Source organism: Accipiter gentilis, chromosome 21 (assembly GCF_929443795.1).
Source record: "Accipiter gentilis chromosome 21, bAccGen1.1, whole genome shotgun sequence".
In the NCBI taxonomy this organism is placed as follows: domain Eukaryota; kingdom Metazoa; phylum Chordata; class Aves; order Accipitriformes; family Accipitridae; genus Astur; species Astur gentilis.
In genome coordinates, this window is record NC_064900.1 from 15,155,743 (window position 1) to 15,175,712 (window position 19,970).

Genomic DNA, 19,970 nt, shown 5'->3' on the forward strand with positions numbered 1-19,970 from the left:
ATTGCAGTATGAGTTTAAACTGATAAAAGGTCATCACATTTTGGTTGGTCTTTATCAATATTTTATTTCATATATGTGCACAAAGTCTTCATTTCTGTGCTGTTTCCCTTTGAAGTAACATGGAGATAAAATTAGAGATAGCATGTTGTTGTGGTTTAACCCTAGCTAGCAACTAAGCACCATGCAACCACTCACTCACTTCCCCTCCGCCCAGTGGGATGGGGGAGAGAATCAAAAGGAAAAAGAAAGTAAAACTCGAGAGTTGAGATAAGAACAGTTTAATAGAACAGAAAGGAAGAAACTAATGATGATGATAATAACAATACTAAAATGACAATAATAATAATAACAATAGAAGAATTGGAATATACAAAACAAGTGATGCACAAGGCAGTTGCTCACCACTCACCAACAGATGCCCAGTTAGTTCTCAAGCAGCGATCTCCCCCCGGAGGCCAACTCCCCCCAGTTTATGAACTGGGCATGACATCACATGATATAGAATACCCCTTTGGCCAGTTTGGGTCAGCTGTCCTGGCCATGTCCCCTCCCAACTTCTTGTGCCCCTCCAGCCTTCTTGGTGGCTGGGCATCAGAAGCTGAAAAACCCTTGACTTGGTATGAACACTGCTTAGCAACAACTGAAAACATCAGTGTGTTATCAACATTCTTCTCACACTGAACCCAAAACATAGCATTGTACCAGCTACTAGAAAGAAAATTAACTCTATCCCAGCCAAAACCAGGACACATGTTCACATAGGTGTGGCCTGTGGAGGTTTATTTGTTTGCCAGTCAAATAAATGTTAATTGACTATTAACAAAAGTCAGTGTTAATAGTAATCAGAGGGAATACCCTTTCTTTTGAGCATATGAGAAAAATGGTAATACTCATCACAATAATATAACATCTGGATATTGAATGGATATGACATTCATTAATTAATTTCAGTGAGTGAAGAACTATCATTTAATCTGATGATGCCATACAGTGGAACTGTTTCATTACTGCATATGTTGATGGAACAGATCCAGCTATTCTGGTACATTGCAAAAGCAGAAAGCTTTTCATTTTTTTTTATACTCTGATCCTGCTACTCCATTAAATCAGTTTGTCTAGTCTTAGACCAGTAGCACTATTGTAACTACCATTCAGTCAGTCTGTTTCTTTAGATATGAAAAAATGTCTTAACTATAAAGCCAAGTATAAAATTAGGATAAATACAGATTCAGATACTCATGCAGAGGTGGCTGCAGGAAGGAGTTTGATTCTGAAAGGTTTTCATGTTCATGCACAGACCAAACTGTCATGGATTTGTGAACACTGTCACTCAATCAGAACTGAATCCACTGACAAGAAGAGTCACACAAACAATAAGAAGAATACAATTTCCTTAGAAATAGAGAGAACATTTTCAAAGTTCATAGTATAATTCTGTTTAACTGGGATAGCTAGTCATAGGTTTTGTATTACATCATGTAATAATATTGGGTTCACTTGTCATTTGGATTATATTTATTTTTTAATTACAGATTTTCACCAAGATAAATTTGCAGTAGGCTATGGAAGAAGTCTTGTGAATTTCCTCATATCAGATTCTGACTAGTAGTTATATGAGTATATTAGATTAGATGGACTCCTTTAATTTATATTTAAACCCTCAGCCCCTGTGTTCTCAGAACTGCTTCTTGTGAGTCCTATGCCATCTTAAGATCACAAATACTGCTCTAATACTAATGTGAAGGATCAGCGAATTTCTTGTACTTCTCCTTTTATATGAACTCTGAGCTGTATATAATGGCCAACAGTTCACTTACTGCTTACATGCAATGGGAAATACAGCCATATCAGTGAAACCTTTCTTTTATTTTGCAGGTTTTCTAGTAGTCCTCTGTAGTCATCAAGAAATACAGAACAGATGTATTCCTTGACAATTCCCATTGATCCTGGTCCCGTCACTGTCCAGGTCAGAGATCTATCACAGAGCATACTGTGGCTCCTTCTAGCCCACAAAACCATGCTTCCTTTCTATGGAAAATAGGGTGCATGGCCGGAGGGCTGATATATGTCTAAGTTTTGCCACAACATAAAATCAGGGTCTGGTAAAAGTATGCACTAACATCCAGGAAGTACATCTAAGTCCTGTAGTTTAAAATTAACTTTTTGAACCCAGAATCCATGCAAAAGTAAGTGCATGTTATCCGTGTCAGAAGTATGACAAAGCATTCCATACTTCACTGAAGACTAGAATGGTATTGTTTTATTCTGAGACCATCTTTAGCCTTCCTGGGAAAGATCATGGCAGAAGGAGTGGCCAACCTTGAAAGTCACCCCCATCAACCTCAAATTGCATTTCTCTGTGGAAAGCTCTGGCTTTCCAAGTAGGCTGCAGATCTTGTCATTGTCATTAGAAGGGAGTAATGGCAAAGCATCCACTCTTTGGAGAATTGTCTTATGTATGAATCCAGTCCAAAAAAGACTAATTTCTTTGTGTGAAACATTCACATAAACCAGTGTGAAGCTTCCAGCTACTAATCATTTTGTCTCGAGTTTGAGCAACTTTCTCCTCAGGTACAGGCCTCTGAAACTTTTTCTTCTCAAACACACCAAAGTGACAGGTTCCCTTTTGCCTGTTTCACTTGCAATAACAAATCCTACCCACTTTCCCATATGGCAGCAGTATTACTTTTATGATTGTGTACTCCTAGACATTGTTTTTCAGACTCTGTGATGGATGGCATAAGAGGCTGCAGAAAGGAAGGAAAAAGGAGCTGGGAGGGCACAGAGATGTGACCCTCAGGGCCTCCAGCAGGCAGTCCCAGGCAGGTGGTGAGGGGTCAGCAAGCCAGACAACCCTTGGAGGTGACCAAAATCCATTCCACTGCCCAAAAAGGACAGGCAGAGATGGCTGCACCTCAGGAAGTTGCTGTTAGCCACAGCCTGCCCACGTGGATGGAGGAACCCATTTTTTTGATTAAATGTTACCATCACAGTCCTTGTCACACTCATTATCTTTGACCAACTACAAATAATTATACTTGATTACTGTCTGTCCACATCCCTGGTTACGGAGACGCTATATCCCGAATGCTATGTTTTACAGAAGCAGTAGTTAGCCTGTAATAACAGATACAACATAACAGATATAGCTCAAGTTGATTTTTTCAGAAGTCATTCCCAGTTCTTTGCTGCCACTGGTCTTGTTCTGCAGACTTCAGGGAGTAAATCTTACCATTGAGTCTTGGGGAGTCTCTACCACTTTTTGACAAAATTTCCATTTCCATCCTCCTCTGAACATATTTCTTTTTACAATTCCATCAAATTATTTCTGCAGTCTCTCCAGCAGGTCAGAAAAAAAAGTAAAATGTTACATGCTTAGAACTTGATTTCAAGCAGCAAGGTAGTCTGGGGAAAGGAAGTGGCTTGCAACTATTACATTGTACAGTAAAAATCCTTTAGGTGCTGTTCTCCTCTTTATCTTACAGGTTGCGGGCAGAGCCTAAAAAAAAATTTCCAGAGCATTGCATGTAAGGTCTCTGCCCACCTGTGTTTGGGCCATGACAGATGGAGCACGTAGTACTCTCTAAAACTTTGAACTGAAGCGTACTAATACCTGTATAAAACAAGCATTGCTGTTTACATAACGTTTAATGAACATATCCAGAATCTTTTCTTCAATGGTTGTCATGTCTTTACCTGGACTGAAGTGCAGAAACAGAGTCTTATATACTGATTTTGTATTTAACAGGCAAGATCACAAACATTGGGCCATACCGATGAGTCAGTGTGGTCTTAGGATAGTGCAAAATCAGGTGGTTTCTTTTTTTTTCTAATTCTTAGATTGATTTTTAGCTGGTTGCTAGCTTGTGTTGAAAGACTTGGTCTCTTTGGGCAGAAATGTACACACTTTAGCCAGCAGCTTCATTACTAAATAAATTCAAGTCTTGTATTCTGCAAGTTTGTGTACCCTGGCCTAGTTAAAAGTTATGACCCCTCTACACATGGAAGTCCCTGGAAATTGCACATATAACAAGCCTATAGAATAAAAATTAGTTTTTCATGACACACTGAATGTTTGTGAAATGTCCAGAAAGTAGTATGAAAACTCCTCTGTATGTGTTGGAGTTCTCTATTTCCTTACAAATCTAAGTATTAACCTATTATATTTTTCAAGTTGAAGCAAGCCTAGTTGCCAAAAAAATAATCCATCATTTTAACAAGTTGGCCTTCTGTCAGAAGAAAATAGATATTTTCTGAAATTTCAAAAAAAAAAAGTATGTTTAAAATCCAGTAACCTGTTCAAAGTTACAACATTTCAAGTAAGTGGGGGAAATCTGATACTTATAGAGGTTGTTAGATGGTATATTAATCGTCTCCATCTGTAAGTTTACACATACACTGTGTCTTGCTATTTCAATTTAAATAGATGCTTCTAGCTGTTTCAAAACTTAGTAATAGGCTGTAGAACAAATCAGCACTTCCTCTTACTATAGTTTCTCAAACTATTTCCACTGTTTGAAGTGACCATTAAATCCAACTATTTTAGATATTGGTCCTTGTTGTCTTCCTTCTCATCCTTCACTTAACAGAATCATTAGGTTATTTCTGTGTGTTTGTTTTTTTAATTTGGTATTCTTAGCCATCTTGTATGCCTACTGGGGGAATACTGATATACCTGCTGCCCTATCCTAATGTGACTTTGTTACGCCACGACTGAAGTTGACTCAGCATGTTTTATATAAAACTGCTTGTTTTATATAAAAAATATATGTATGTTGCTCAGAAGAGGTTAAGAGTCCAACAGAATCTAACTGAAACCTGTTCTTCTGGTTATATCTCTTCTGCGAACCAGGTTGTTTCCTTCTTAACAGGCTGGAAGCACCCTTTGAATAACTTGTACGCACTCTAATATTACTGCATGGTATAATAAATGCATATGGTGCCCTATGTGTATCACAGTTGGATTGTTAAGCGTATACCAAGGACGTTTCTGCTCATATGTCAGTTTGGAGGCAAATCCTGCTGCAATGAAGTAAAGCTAGCCTTAAGGCACCATATGAAATATTACAGATTACTGATTTATGAAGTGACAGTAACTAATGACAGGGAATAAACTCTCTCTTCTTCTAAGTCATCCCCTCATGTAAAAGTATCGTCAATGACCTGTCTATCAAAGCAGCACTTCGTTTTTGCACAGCAATCGATGTGGCTGATTTCCATACCACAGCAGCTGGTCTGCAGTGGTATCTCCCAGTGATCTCTGCACACCATAGTTCTCAGGGATCTCTGCGAGAGTCAGGAATTCTCAGCAGATGCCCAAGATCAACTGCTAGGAGAGTAACAGGGGACTTTTGCAGAGAGTGTTTCTCCTTATAGAGTGTGAAAGGGAATTTAATGTACGACTACATTGCAGCTACCTGGAAAGAGAAATTAAGTTCAACAGCAGTGGAAGCAGTTGAACCATGCTAGAAATTTACAGACTTTAAAGAAAAAGTTAATTTTTATTTTCTTTTACCCACAGGTCTACCCACGGATAGCGCCGGCATTTTGGCACTACCTGCGGGTAGAAGTGAGTAGCGGGTGTTTGAATACTCCCACATCTTTACCTTACAGCTTACTAGTATTTACTGACCTCCTAGTTTGTCCATTGTGCAAAAATACTTAGCTACCATTCTAGCTGCCATTTTCTGTGAATGTAGTCTTGTACTAATTCCATATTGTTTTGACTACAGTGTAATTACTAACCCAAGTCACAAAGATGTGATGTGTTTATATGCAAGATTAAAGACAAAAAATTGAAATCTAAGTCAAGGCCATATCATACATTATGACTAGAGCACAAAATCAAAGTACAGAAATCCATACCTGCACCTCCTTTTATAAACACATTTTACATTCATAAGAAGAATATGGAGCTTCAGTTCTGCTATATCATTTTTGCAAACTTTGTACAACTCAACTTGATATCATTTCTCCCCTCTTTTGTCCCTCAGGAGCATGAGCAGCTCAGCTATTCCTCCACAAGGTCCAAGGCTCCAAGTGTTATCATCACAGGTCTCAAGCCAGCCACCAAGTATATATTTCATATCAGAGTCAGGACGGCAGCAGGATACAGCGGCTATAGCCAGAAGTTTGAATTTGAAACTGGAGATGAAAGTAAGTTTCACTGAAGGAAAAATAATCAGATACAATAGAAGTAGCATCTAATTCTAAAACAGTGAGACATTGGGAGTTTGAATGGCTGAATCCATACCATTTGCATATCACAAAATGACCACTGCTATATGATAAAAAAGAAGTAAGCTTCAGCCTCACACTTCTGGATTTGTAACGACAAAGAGAAATTTTAGCCCATCACTGCAGCTGAAGGAATGTTTTCTTCTGCAAAGTTTCCTTATGGGTCCCTTCCAACTTGAGATATTCTGTGATTCTATGATCCTTTCTTTGCTTAAAGAAGGCCTTCCTTTTGAACATCTAGAAATACCCTTAATCAGGCTTTACTAAGTCCAGCAGCTTCATGCAAGCTCCCAGAACACCGTGATGGAGTCTTTTCTCGATAGTTGTTAGTGCTTCCAGACTCTACAAATAAAAAAAATAAAGAAAAATTTAACAAATAAAAAAAAAAGAGAACTTTTATATGCATTTCTGTCAACCAGTAAGCCTACTAAATTTGCCAGTAAGAAGCAAAAAGCCTACATATTCCTACAGAATATGCAAAAAAAACCTTGATGCTATGTGTGATGTTCATTCTCTGAACAATTTTATATTTCAGTCATGTATTGCCCTCCATGTTCAAAGAAACTGCAAACAAGGTATTTACAAGCATTCCAGATAAAATTAGTGTTGTAGATAGAACACTAAAACACTCATTAATGAAATTACTTTAATTAACCAATTATGTATACCATGTTTTTCATTAGTGTTTTAGAATTCAAGTTGCTTAAGCTGAAGTACAGACTCAAAACTAAGTATTTTCAAGAGCACCCATGGGTTTGTGTACCATTTTCATTGCTTCTTAACTTCAAATTCAAAAATGTTTTAGGGATAGATTTCCAAGTGCTTAATGCCTAATTAGACTTTTTTAAATTTTCTGGGTACTTAAGCCAATTGGTTTGAATAGGAGTTGAACACTTGGGTGCTTTAAAGAATCCCGGTAGATCCCGTCTACATCTTCTGATGCCATAAATACTAGGCTTTAGGCACCCAGGGACATAACTTTTACCAGAAGTAAATGGTATTTAAACCTCTATGAGCCTGTCATGTTTGTGGAAATGTGACTTACTCATCTAAATCAGGAAGACTGTGGTTCCAGTGACATTTTTCTCATTGGCAATGCTGATAGAAACATCTCCTGGCAGTGAGATTCCACTCATTCCTTCCCAGCCTCAAGTCTCCTTCTCAGTTGCACTAATGCAACTGGCTCTTGGGCTGCATGGTGAGTTAGAGCTCACAACACTCTTAAACATTTATTACCTCTATTACTTCTAAGTACTCAGTATGAATCTTGATGGTGAAACATAAGCACACATTATGTATTTGCTGTTTACCAATGTTTATTGCTTAAGCTTGTCCCTGACTAAAAGTATTTGATTTGTTATAAATATAAATTGTGTGATTGAAAGAAAATGCAGACAGAACAGTTTTTGTTTATGATCAATTGAGACGGAGGTTGAGAGAAATTCTGCTGCTGTTTGAAATGGTACCTGGAGCTAGATAAAGACTTCAGTTTAATTAAAAGGGTAGTTCAAAGGCCTGTGGTCTTATTCAAATATTTATGCAGTACTGCTTTAGATTTCAAAGGGGAAAAAAAGTAAAGCAAGTGCCTGCTGGTAAATATTACTTATTTCAGATTGAAGCAGGACTTAGTGACCAGTCAAATGATGCCTTTTTACTCTCCAGATATCTTACTTCCTCACAGCAGTATCTTGAAAATTGGCCTATTCTAAACTTTAAGGCAATATCAGATGATTATGATCATTCATTTGTACCCCTTTCATAACACAAGCCAAATGTCTAACTCAGTAACTTTTCCAGACAGCTAATGATAGTAGATTGATATGTAATATCTACCATATACAAATAGTCTTGATTTAAAGTCTTCCAGTAGTGGGGAGCTCACCATATTTATAGGTAGATGGTGCCAGTGCTTAAGCCTCATAATTAAAAATTTGCACCTTATTTCTAGGCTGAATTTTTTTATTTAGCTTCTACCTTCAGACACTTTTCTGCCAAATTAAAAAGCCAAATACTACCAGAAATCTCTTCCTCATCTAAATGTGTGTATGCCATTTTAAAAAATTCTCTTGTCTTTCCCATAAGTGATATAAATGCTTTCTCTCACTCTAAAAAAAAAAATAAAAATATTTTCCAAACATGGAATAATTTTGTAGCTCTCCAAAATCTTAACATCCTTTTTGAATTATGACATCAGAGCTGAACTTGATACTAAATTAAACTGGAAAACTAAATCTGTTTATGATGCCATAAACAGACCTAACACCACTTACCTCCTTATAATTCAGTTTTCTTTTACTTATAGGTCTAAGCACTTGCTGCCTGAACTAGGGCATTGTCTTACACAGCTGAATAACTAGAACATAGCAACATTTTTGTCAGTACAGTTGTATTCCAAGATACTGACCTACATTTAGATGTAGGGATTGGGGAGTGTTGTGTTGAGACTTGGACTGCATAGTTATATCAGTACAAGTAAATGTTGTCACCCTTGCTGGCATGCATCTATCTTACAAACCAGTCCGGGTGAAGCTGTGTAGGAATCTATCTTCATTATTTACTACTTTGACAGTATGCAGCTCAGCTGAAAATTTTCTGGTTTTTTAATATATATTCTTCTCAATTAATCTTAAAATTACCAAATAATATTCGACCAAGGCAGATTATTGCAGCTCCCTCCATCCCTACCCATTAGAAATAAATTATTTGGTGAAAATTCCACATTTGCAGTTACTTTTTGTGGTCTTTCAGTTAGCCAGATTTTATTTAATTTAATGTAAGCTATACTGATTTTATATAAAGTTAACAGTTTCATGAGAAGGCTGGGAAGAATAGTGTTTTAAAGTCTGTGTTGTCAACAGAAAATTTATCAACCAACAATCTCATAAAAATGACAAAGAATAAGTCAAGTGTTTGATAAAAATCCTTCTCAATTCACTGATTATACATGTTATAGTCTTAGCATCTAGAGAAGAATTCCAGGACCACTCACAGGTGAACATCCAAAGTTATTCCATTTACCCTGCTTCAATATTGACATGATTTGTTAATAAACAGTGGTAAAGTGAGGAATCCAAAATTAGGATTTTTCTTTAAAGTGATAGACAAGTTGTAAAAAAGTAACAGTTCATCAACTGTGAGACGTGTATATCAATGTCCTGAAACATACTGTCCTTGGCAGGACAGTGCTGTCATGCTTTCTCCATGGTTGAAACACTATCTGTGCCACTTCAGTTATATAGGATAAAATTAGATACATCTTCACTAGGAACACTAAGACATTTTGGTATAATTATTAATGGTGGTGCATGAGGCAGAAAAAAGACCAACTCTGTAGCAGTAATGAAAAAAGTTAGTTAATCATGCAATGCTGATCTGATTTTTGGGAAGCACCCTCACTTACCAACTAGCAGACTGAGGCAGCCATTGCTTGGGGAGCATGTTGCTGTTGAACTCTTGTCCCTGCTGCAGAGACCAATAAATAGAACATCTAATAGAGTAAAATTTGCACTTTCTTTCTGAAAGGAGATGGAGTTACCTGGAGAAGTCAGAAAAGTTCTCTTCAAGGAAGCAGGGGTGGATGAATGGATGTCGTAAGGCATTTCTTCCACTGTTAAAGCTAAGAGGCTGCTGCTGGGAAATGTAATACGTTTGCAAAACATAGTAAATACTGCTTTTGATGATGTTCCTTATTGCCATTTTATTCAGTCTCCCTGTTTCACTACCTTACAGGCAAAACACTTCTAGCAAAGCTGACAGGGATTCATACACTCCAGCACACGCATGTGTACTGCTGCTGTGGCTATAAATTGAAGCATAACCTCACTTGTAGTTCCTGCTTATATGTGTAGGATCATAGAATAGTTTGGGTTGGAAGGGACCTTTAAATGTCATCTCGTCCAATGAGATCTGGTTGCTCAGAGCCCTGTCCAAATTGACCTTAAATGTTTCCAGGGATGGGGCATCTACCACCTCTCTGGGCAACCCATTCTGGTGTTTCACCATTGTCATTGTAAAAAATTCCTTCCTTATATCTAGTCTAACTCTACCCTCTTTTATTTTAAAACCATTACCCCTAGTATAGATACCTCCTGATTTTATCAGAAGTACCTGGTATCAGGAGTACCAGCTATCTGAGTCACCACAAAAAAAAACCCTCTGGTCCTTCCTAGGATAGAATAAAATGTATTCTGAGAACAAAAAAAAAATCATTTGTCCCAGAGCAAACAGACTTTAATCTCTAACTGTTTTCTCTCTCCCTCTCTATTTTTTCTCTTTCTGCCTTCTAACTAGCTTTTTATGGAAGCCTTTGGTTTTTGTTTTTAATTAATGATTCAAAGCATTCTTTTTTTCCGGAGGAATGTTTTTTACTGTATCACCTCAGAGGCCCTTGTGCCTAAAGGAATTTGTAAAATATTGAACAATTTACGGCTGTTACGCAGTGCAGTGTTTTCATGCTGTTGCTTTCTTGTGCAGGGCTTGTTCTAAAACCAAGGGTATTTTCCAGGTCAGCCTTCCCATCATTAGGAAAAAAAAAATCTGAAAGGGAACTAGTTGGCTTGTTCCAGGAGGAACCTAAAGGGCAAACTAGCATGTGTGCAGTGTGGACTAGTGGTTGGGCCAGAGTGATAAATGTAAGCACATGATGATTTTCTTTTTCCAAAAGAAATGTAGGCTTTTGTATGCCTCAAATAAATTATATTAACAATAAAAAATTAAGAATTTTAGAAATGCTAATAGAATACCTGATTAGGTATTTTATACATTTGAGGACTGTGAAAAATTTTTTGGCCTGAAACCCTGATGAAACAATAACTTTAATTTCTTTACTGTAGGCAGAGATGGTGACTTTCTTGTATTGCCAGATCTGCTGAATTCTCACATTCTTCCTCCTCTTCCCACATCCACAAAATCTATCTTTAACTTTTCAGCCTCAAATCATGCTATTTTGGATTTGCCACCAGATGTGATTTAGACCCTGAGCTCCATTCTTTCCAGAACTCCAAAGCTCAAGAGAGGGGTCCTAAATCATTGACTCTGATAGAGGTCCAGTATTCTTTCAAGCACGTGCTCTGATTTGTGCCACAACAGAGAAGCTGTCCCTAGGATTTTTAGAAATACATTGAATTGCCGATACAAAATGGAGATATTTTTGTTGTTGTTAGAATGGTTGATGTTTTAACAACAGTAAATTACATTTCTGGTTGAAAAAAAAAAAAAGAGATGGCACATATCTCATATTTAGAAACTAAATCTTGCTGGATCTCTCACCACGTCTGTCTAGTCCTACTATTCATTCAGTAGTAGTCAGCACTGGATACCTCAGAATGTCTCACTTTAATGTTGAAGTATTTCCTTACTGTGTTTTATATTTTCAGCCATTTGTTCCTCACATTTGACTTTGGCCTATCTGATTTCTCTAATGTATGTGCCCAGAAGCCCCAGAGACTACTTTTCCTCTGCATTTCTTAAACAAGAGCCACATCCTTGCTCAGATCTCAAACTGCTTGCACAGGCTTTCTGTTCATCCACTGGTCAGGGAGCTAACGTTAGGGGCAACACTTGGAAGAAGGCTTTTCAAGCAAATACATTCCAGAGAGTTTTACATTCTTAAGCTAGTGATGGCATTAGTTTTCCTTTTTAAAAGTCCTTTTTAAGATTGCCTTTCCATTGCCTCCCCCCTTTCCCATATTCTCCCCTAGACTGGAGCCCATCAGCTCACTGGAGCACAGGAACTGCAGCAGTTCTGAAAATGTAAAGGTTACCCTAATTAGACTTTATATTTTTCTTTCCTATTGTTCGTAAGCACTGTTGTTTACAATGCCTTGTAAATCCATCTGGCAGCCAGTTCCTTTCTATCAGAGCTCCAGTTCTCACTGTCCACACTTATCTATCTTGCTGCTACTCACTATTATCTGTCTAGCTGTCTTTCTGTCACTCTTTTATCTTTCAGTCTGCTGGAAGGTCCATGGCCTGATAGATGTCAGATTGAAATAACTAACGCATGTAGCTAAGAGACAGAAGTGAGCTGCCATTAGGGCTTCCAGCCCTTTTATACCAAATACACAACCCTTTAAAAGTTTTTGAAAAAATTTGCTCCAAGAAAAGAAAGGGCAACAGAGCTGGAAGATTCTCTCTGTCTTTCATCCTCTTGCACTGTGACTAAAAGGTCTGCACCATTTCTTCCAGTCTGTCCAGTGAGGAAGTGAAGAAGCCTCAGGATATTTCCCTTCAGCACAGAAAGGAGAAAAAGTGCAAGCTCCTCCTCCACACATTTGAGTGAAGAACCCAGAGAAGAGCTGAGACAGGGCATGGATGCAAAAAGTAGATGGTGGGGACAGAACTGACATCAGGCTGGATGCAGAAGGGATTTCTGGGCATGGTGTTATAGCAAGGAAGCTGGAATGATGCAGTTAAACACTTTAAATGTCGTTTTGGGCATATAATCTGAGTTAAGCATGAAGAGTAATGAGAGTGAAGAGTTTATCTGGATAATATGCTTCTGGGTACATGTATGAGACATGCTGCACTTTTAAAATCAAATCACCACTTTAGTCACATCAGTTGCAGCTACTATGTGTTTGGAGAGTTTTGACACCCAGATGTTATAATATACTATGTAATCATCTGCTGGGACAAGTAATAAATCCTTTTCCTTGTCTTATGCTACCCATTTTTTAAAGTAAGTTTTTGTCAAAATGAACTGATTGAGCAGAGAAGCAGAGAGAATGAAACATACTAAAAGACAAAACAGCCAGCCCAGTTAGACAGGTACTAAGCTCCCCTGTGAGTCTTAGCAGTGCTAGTGGTTTACATATTCCTGTTGCACCAGCACTTCCTCACCCCCTTGCCTATCAGCTTTAACGTATGGCCCCATACGTGCTACAGCCACATTCGTCCCTGTGATCACAGAGCTACTAATCATCCCTGCACTGGACAGATTTGGGTGGTGCATAGTTGGCAGATATGAGAGCATGCACTGGACAGTGTAGAGACAACAAAGACTGATTTTAGCTATATGAATGCTGACCATGTTGTCTAACAAATGAGATTCTGGAAAAAATGCTATGTACTTCTATGATTAAATGCAACAGTCTTAGTAGGTACACACAAAGAGATGAAATAAGGTTGCAGGAACTTACTTGGCTTTGCAGTCCATCATAATTGTTTTTTAAACTGAGTTTTTCTGTCTTGCATAATCAAGAATAGTCCTGAGGAGAAACACAGGGTCATATACCAATATGCAAAGACGATGGAGAGGACAAATGAAGAAAGAAAAAGCAGGAAATGACAAAAAAGATTCAAGAACATGCACAACAGAAACAATACATGTTAAAGCTCTTATTATTTACAACTTGAACTTTGCCTTAAGAGAAAGCTGGATAAATGAGAAAAGAACAGAGATCAAGGGACATAGTGAATTTAATGTAGAATGGCAAAATGCTGTAAAAAATTTAATTATTAAGTGTCCCTGATTAGTGTCTTCTCACTGCCTAGATAGTGTTTTATGGTACCTTTTACCTGCATGTGAAGAGACTGTGTATGCGCATACACATGTGCTTATATATGTGTTGTTCACTGCACTGTGCCTTTATTGATTTCTACAGGCATCACTTCAAGCAAAAATAAGTATTTCCATCATTTGGCCTTACCTGCCTCTCTGTCAGTTTTTAACAAATCCACATTTTCCAATTATACTTGTCTGTCATTTGACATTTTTATCTGACAAGTAAATTAAGGTCATCAGGAAGGTTCAGGCTTGAAAGCCCCTTATAGTGATTTGGCTACTTGAAAAAAAAAAATCCTAATGTTTTGTTGGACTCTGGAACCACTGCCAACACAGTAAAATACAAACAAGAGAAAGAGAATGATCACTTTTTAAGTACGGACAATCTCAGCTAAAAATCATGTTGCTTAGAGGTGGAAAGGATTAAGTCAGTCCAGAATTTCTCCCCTTCATGAATCTGACTCTGGTTCCTGATAGAAAATACACGTTATTAAACTGATAGATTGCATTCTGTTAAACAACAAGAAATAGGAGCTCCGCTCAGCAGAAATGATCCAGGACATGTGACTTTCTTCATCATGATAGCTGCAGAGTGCTTCTTTGGACCATGGAATAAGTCTGTACATTTGCACCTTAATTCATGAGGTTGGGTTGTCTCCCTGGCAATGAATGTCTGTTGAAGAAAACCACAGCTAATTTATCTGAGCCCGTGGTTTGCTTTTCTCCTGCTGACTTCACTATTTTTGCACACCTCTTTTTCCTATTAAAAAAAAAAAAAGAGGGCTACAGTTTGTCCTCTCCCTTCCATTGTAGAGATGGGCAAGACAGACACATCTAAAACCTCCTCCTCCATTTACAACTTCAGACTGTGCCTGGCTGTAACAGTCTTTGCAACATGTAGCACAAGCCCCACTAGGCTGAAAGTAGTATTCAGCATGTGATTTGGAGAGCCTGTTATTATTTGCATTGTTATTTGTGTGGCATGATATTTATGATGTTGTGTTTTTCCAACTAAATCTGACACTGTGGAACATAACACAACGCGGAGCTAGAATCCATTCCCATAATACCACTAGATGCCATTTTGGAGATTAGCCATTCAGTGAATATTTGCTACATCATTTATTGGATGATTTAACTTGTCCATGGAGAGCTTATGACCACAGATACTGAACACCTTGTAATTTACTGCCTGTGCATATCTCCACTAAATTATATGGACTGAAACCTAATGGCAAGAAGAAGTTTGTTTTGCTGAAAGTTTGACTTAAACTACTATTGTTTTTATTTGGTTTACTACTATTACAAAGCCACTTTACACTGTTAATTTCTAAACCAGCTCACAAATATCGTTTAGAAGCCAAATGTTTTTCTTGGAAACAGCATTTTATAAGGCTTTGGGCAGCAATGTGTGCATTGTATTGGGCTTCATCAACTGCAAAGTGAGACAATATAGCCTGCCGAGCTTTCTAGGCAGCAGTCTAGGTGATTTCCCTAAGATTTAATCATCTGGTGCCTAAAGAAAGCTGAAGATTTTGCTTATGGAACAGTTTGCAAGTTTACAAAATCAAAGCTGCTTTCCTGATAAATCTAAAGTATATTTTATTTTCTACATTTATTACCGTTGTCAGAGGTCATTGAATAGAATTATTTATTCTCCTTTCAGAATAATGTTATGTTTCTCATGGAAACAGACAGTAAGAATTAGGTAAATGTCCTGTGGTCAAAATGTTCAAGTGTAACTGAGTTTAAGAAATAAAACTTTGGAGTCACAAGACAGGAGATAGAGAAAAAACTGAGCCTAATTCTTTTTCTGCTCATGTAGTACTTGGACAGTGAGGACCAACCAGACTGTAAGTAGGTACTTTGTCAATGTAAGGGTTTAATATTATACAGAATAAATTAATAAAAAGAGCAAGTGTCTAGAGACCTGATAATTTCAGGTGATCTTTTTTAACTCCTAAATGTCCTACAAAAAGCAGAGAAAAAAACATGAGGCGTAAGAAAATCAATATTTTTTTTCAACTACAGTGTTACCAATCACCAAAGCATGTTATAGGTAAAACTATATACATTCCGTGACAATAAAACTAAACACCAGACATACAGAAGAGCATGTGAGGCTACACATTAAGTGTTCTTTTTCTGCTTCGCTTTCTCCTGAAGTCAGTTTAATATCTCTTACATACATAGCACTGCTGCTGACTTCACTGGGACAGTTGGATGGAAAGAAGTTCTGAATTAGATGCAGGATTAAGCTAAATAAAGCTAAAGAAAATATATGTTCTAGTTTAGTGTCAAAAATCCTGTCATATTCAAACTTTAGTAAATTGCAAATGTCTGATAATGCCTGCTCCTCCTTTTAAAAACCTGTAAACATCTTCTCCCCTTCATCCTAGTTGGGACATGGATTATGGTTTTTCACTTCACAGGCCTGTTCGCATCTGATGTCCTTCTAAGCACCAAGGAAACTATTACAGAGTAATTGCAACATTTGACCAGTGAAATGTTATCACCCATTCTGCAAGAACCCTGGGTGATGGAGCTTTAACCTCTTTTCTTTTTGCTTCTCTTTCAGCTTCTGATATGGCTGCAGAGCAGGGACAAATTCTTGTAATTGCCACTGCTGCTGTTGGTGGATTCACTCTCCTGGTCATCCTCACTTTGTTCTTCCTGATCACTGGGAGGTAATTAACACCACAGTGTTCTCATTTGCTCAGGGTCAGAGTCATCCAAAACTAAGAAATTAAGAATAATAGTTAAGTCATTAAACCACATTTTCAGTGCTAAAATAAGGGTTATACATTGCAGGGTCAATGTCCTCTTTGTTCAGCACTGCTCATACTCACAGTTCTATTGTGAGTGTTGTTTTTCATTATAAAAAAAAAAACAAAACAGTTTGGGGAGCTAAGCAATTATGTGAAATCAGGAAATAGCTTGGCTATTTTGAAAATAAGTTTCTGGACCTCTCGCTTGCAAAATTGTATTAAAAATACAATGTACTTGCACCCTCAAGGCTCTGACATTAGAAGACAAAAAACCACGGTATTTTTTACAAAATCGCATAACTGTCAATTGCAAAGCTTTGGAGGGTGTAACCTTAGGATTTTTGATGTCTTGGGGTTGGCAATATAGCTTGCTAAAGGCACTTGAGTGGACAATTTTTTATTACTTTTGCTATATTAAATTTGTAGGAAAAATCATACACAAAATCATACACACATTTTATATGCACTCTTCTGCATCTATTAAGGTAAAATACAGGAATTACGTAATGAAATTAAACTAAGGAAAACTTTACTTCAAAATACTAGAATGATTCTACTGTCTGTGATACCACTGGTGAACAGAAAATAGCTTCCTGAAGGTCCTGTTTTATTGCTTTTTGGCTTTTTTTTTTTTTTTTCCCGATTGGATTGAAGATACCCCAACTAAATCTACATTACAGCAGTACTGTTGCCTTGGCAGGGGAATTCACCAGCCTGGAGAATGATTACTTTTTATAACTACCCTGATTCTTACACTTACAGTTCTTTTAGAACAGTGCTGAATGTCCACCTTCCTTGATGTGTTGATGTGTTGATCAGGATCAAATAATGACATTATGCAAATTGGATGAGAAAGCATTTTGATTTGAGTGGCCAGATGCCATGCTCAATTACACACTGAAGGTTTTAAGGGAACTCACAAATTCTCATTGGACATGCTAAAAAACACATGAAGAGGTCAGAACATCAGTCCTTGCAGGAGCTCGGATTCCCCCAGGCATAGCTGCTTCCATGGTGCCTTGTTTCCTTTTTCACTGAGCCTCCAGGTGCTTCCTATGTGATTTCAGGACTTCACCTGCTTCCACCAGGAAGCAAAGCAGAATTTAAAAGGACAAAGTCATTACGTCCCTGTCTACTCTGTGAGATATCCGTGGCAATGCAGTGCTGCCATGGATCAAGAAAGCCTGAAACCAGGCTGATACTCTGTAGAGGTATGGGTCTTTGAGCAGAGGAGTCAGGCTCATAGGTCCTGCAGTATGCTCTGTAGGGGAGGTTGTGTGGGCTCTGGCCCCTCTTTACCCTTTTCCCCTTCCCTTCTCCAGATGCATAAAACAGCTGGTGGAAGACCCTCCATGTGAGGAGGATTCTTCGTGGAGTTTCCTTCTTGCCTGGCTTGGGGACAGAAAAAATCCAGATTTGGGATAGGATTCTGCACTATTCCTGTCCAGGTTTACAGCATGTGTTTACACTTAGATTTGTTACACTGACTCCTCTGAATGTGATAATGGTCATCACAGACAGGGCTGATACCTATAGACAGTGCTGCACTTTCAGATTTGTAATTAAGTTTCTGGTTTGTTGGTATGGCATTACCTCTAATTTGAAAAGAAAGTGAAGTCCTATCATTGTAGGCTGGAGGTTTTATTTGCAGTACCCCAGCAACCAAATATGGCACTACAGTAGCTACCATTATGTGAATTACTTTCAGAAGAGAGAGGAAGTATTCAAACAGACAAACTTTCAGAGGAAATGATTGTGTAGAATCCTTACATAACTCCAAGGCTTCCTTTAGAAAAAACTCACTAAACTCAGGTATGAAAAAAAGTACGGAAATGGGTTTCTTTCTGTGTTTATTCCTCCTGTTAGCTAATGTTAAGGATATCAGAGATTCTCTTAGCTTTCTAACATCTTACTCAATGGGACTATTTCAATTATGTAAGATATGAATTCATTGTAAAGTGCTGCTTAAATGCAGTGATAAGAGTGTATTGCGCAGAAGACAGAGCAAGAAAATTTTGAATAAATACTCAGTGTAGTCTAGGACTGGAGGCAAATTTCTGCATGAAAAATGCGATTGGTACCCTACAGATGTTCTGTGCTTCACTGTTTAGAATTCGCAATTCAATGAGCTGTCGAGTCGCAGGGCTGCTGATGAGTCTATTCATAGTGGAGAGGCTGGGTTAAATGAGCACCTGCCTCTGCACTTCGCTGAGTGATTATCCACCAAGAGCAAGCAGGAAGAGTGGCTGTCAATTGCAGATAGAAAAATGAAAGCAACAGAGATTTCGAGGTGCGGGATACGCAGTGAGGCGGAGGTCTTGGCTAAATTCCAGGAAATGCAATGTTAAAGCACAGTGTGATTTATTCCTATCATTACAGAAATTATTCTTCTCCAATTGTTCTGTAGCCAACATTAACAGGGAGTGGGGAGCTGGAGCTGGAAGACTCCTCTGCTGGTGATCATTCACTGGCTTCTGTAGTCAAACTTTGGGGCCACATGCATGCTTAGGAGGATTAGACAGGGTTAAAGCCTTGTTTCTTTGACTGTTCCCTTGGGCAGACACTTTAAGTGTAAGAGCTTGTGTCCAGTGTGCTTGGCAGTTGGCACCTTACAGACCAGTTGTTCAGGTCCTAAAAATGGCACTGGCATGCTTAGTGGTCCCAGCAACTGGTGTACGATCTAAAGATTTCCACAGAAGCTGGGACTCCACTGGTTGCTGTTTCCCTCCATAAAGATACATAACCATGACAGCTTCAGAAGTTTCTGCCCTTCAGGTGTTCATCATCACCTCTGTAGCAATGAATGAATTTGTGAGTGTTCCTACTCTGCTTCAGTAGTTTAAATGAACCACTGAAATGAGGTGGGTGTGTTCACATATTTTTCATATCTCCATTGTTAGTATTTTACTGGATATACTATCTACAATTATAGCTTATTTTACTTTTTAAGGCTGGTCACAAACACACAGAGGCCAGTCATTTTTTTCAAGCTGGTCTTGGAACCAGATGTCTGTAGACCAAAGCACATGGCCACACACACTGCTGCTCTCCACTGGGGACAGTGCCCCAACAGCCCTTAGCCGTTAGCCTAGCCCACAGACCAAAAGATTTCCCTCTAAATCACACTTCTTAGGCTGTTCAGTGAGTGAGAAAGAGCTTTAAGACCAAGAGCAAATATTTTGCTTTTTCTTGACTGAAACATTGCCGCTACCATGTGACGCTCTAAATCAGCATTAACAGTCGTGCAAGTAGGCAGCATTCAGGCTGGGGGACATTTCATTACAGGGAACCTGAAGGTTTGCCGTGTGGCAGTTTTCTCCAGCATACCCTTGCGTTGTCAGGTGAGGTTGCTAACAATTCATGAACATCCACACTTTTGTGTTGTTTGCCAAGGATTTGCAATAATTTGCTATAAAGCAATCATACAGGCACATGCTAAAACGTCATACTCGCATAGCAGG

At 38.3% G+C, this 19,970-nt stretch overlaps 1 protein-coding gene across 7 annotated transcripts in view; it reads left to right on the forward strand.

The window, feature by feature from the left end:
- LOC126049027 (ephrin type-A receptor 6) overlaps window positions 1-19,970 on the forward strand; it is a 516,299-nt gene that overhangs the window by 373,802 nt on the left and 122,527 nt on the right. For 3 of the 7 annotated variants that reach the window (XM_049824756.1, XM_049824759.1, XM_049824758.1), the window contains exons 7-9: window positions 5,522-5,569; window positions 5,994-6,156; window positions 16,320-16,428. In XM_049824756.1, the coding sequence (XP_049680713.1) occupies window positions 5,522-5,569; window positions 5,994-6,156; window positions 16,320-16,428 (320 nt within the window). Of the gene's footprint in view, window positions 1-5,521; window positions 5,570-5,993; window positions 6,157-16,319; window positions 16,429-19,970 lie in introns of those variants that run through there. The other 4 variants (XM_049824757.1, XM_049824762.1, XR_007509078.1 and 1 more) reach the window with 3 other exon arrangements.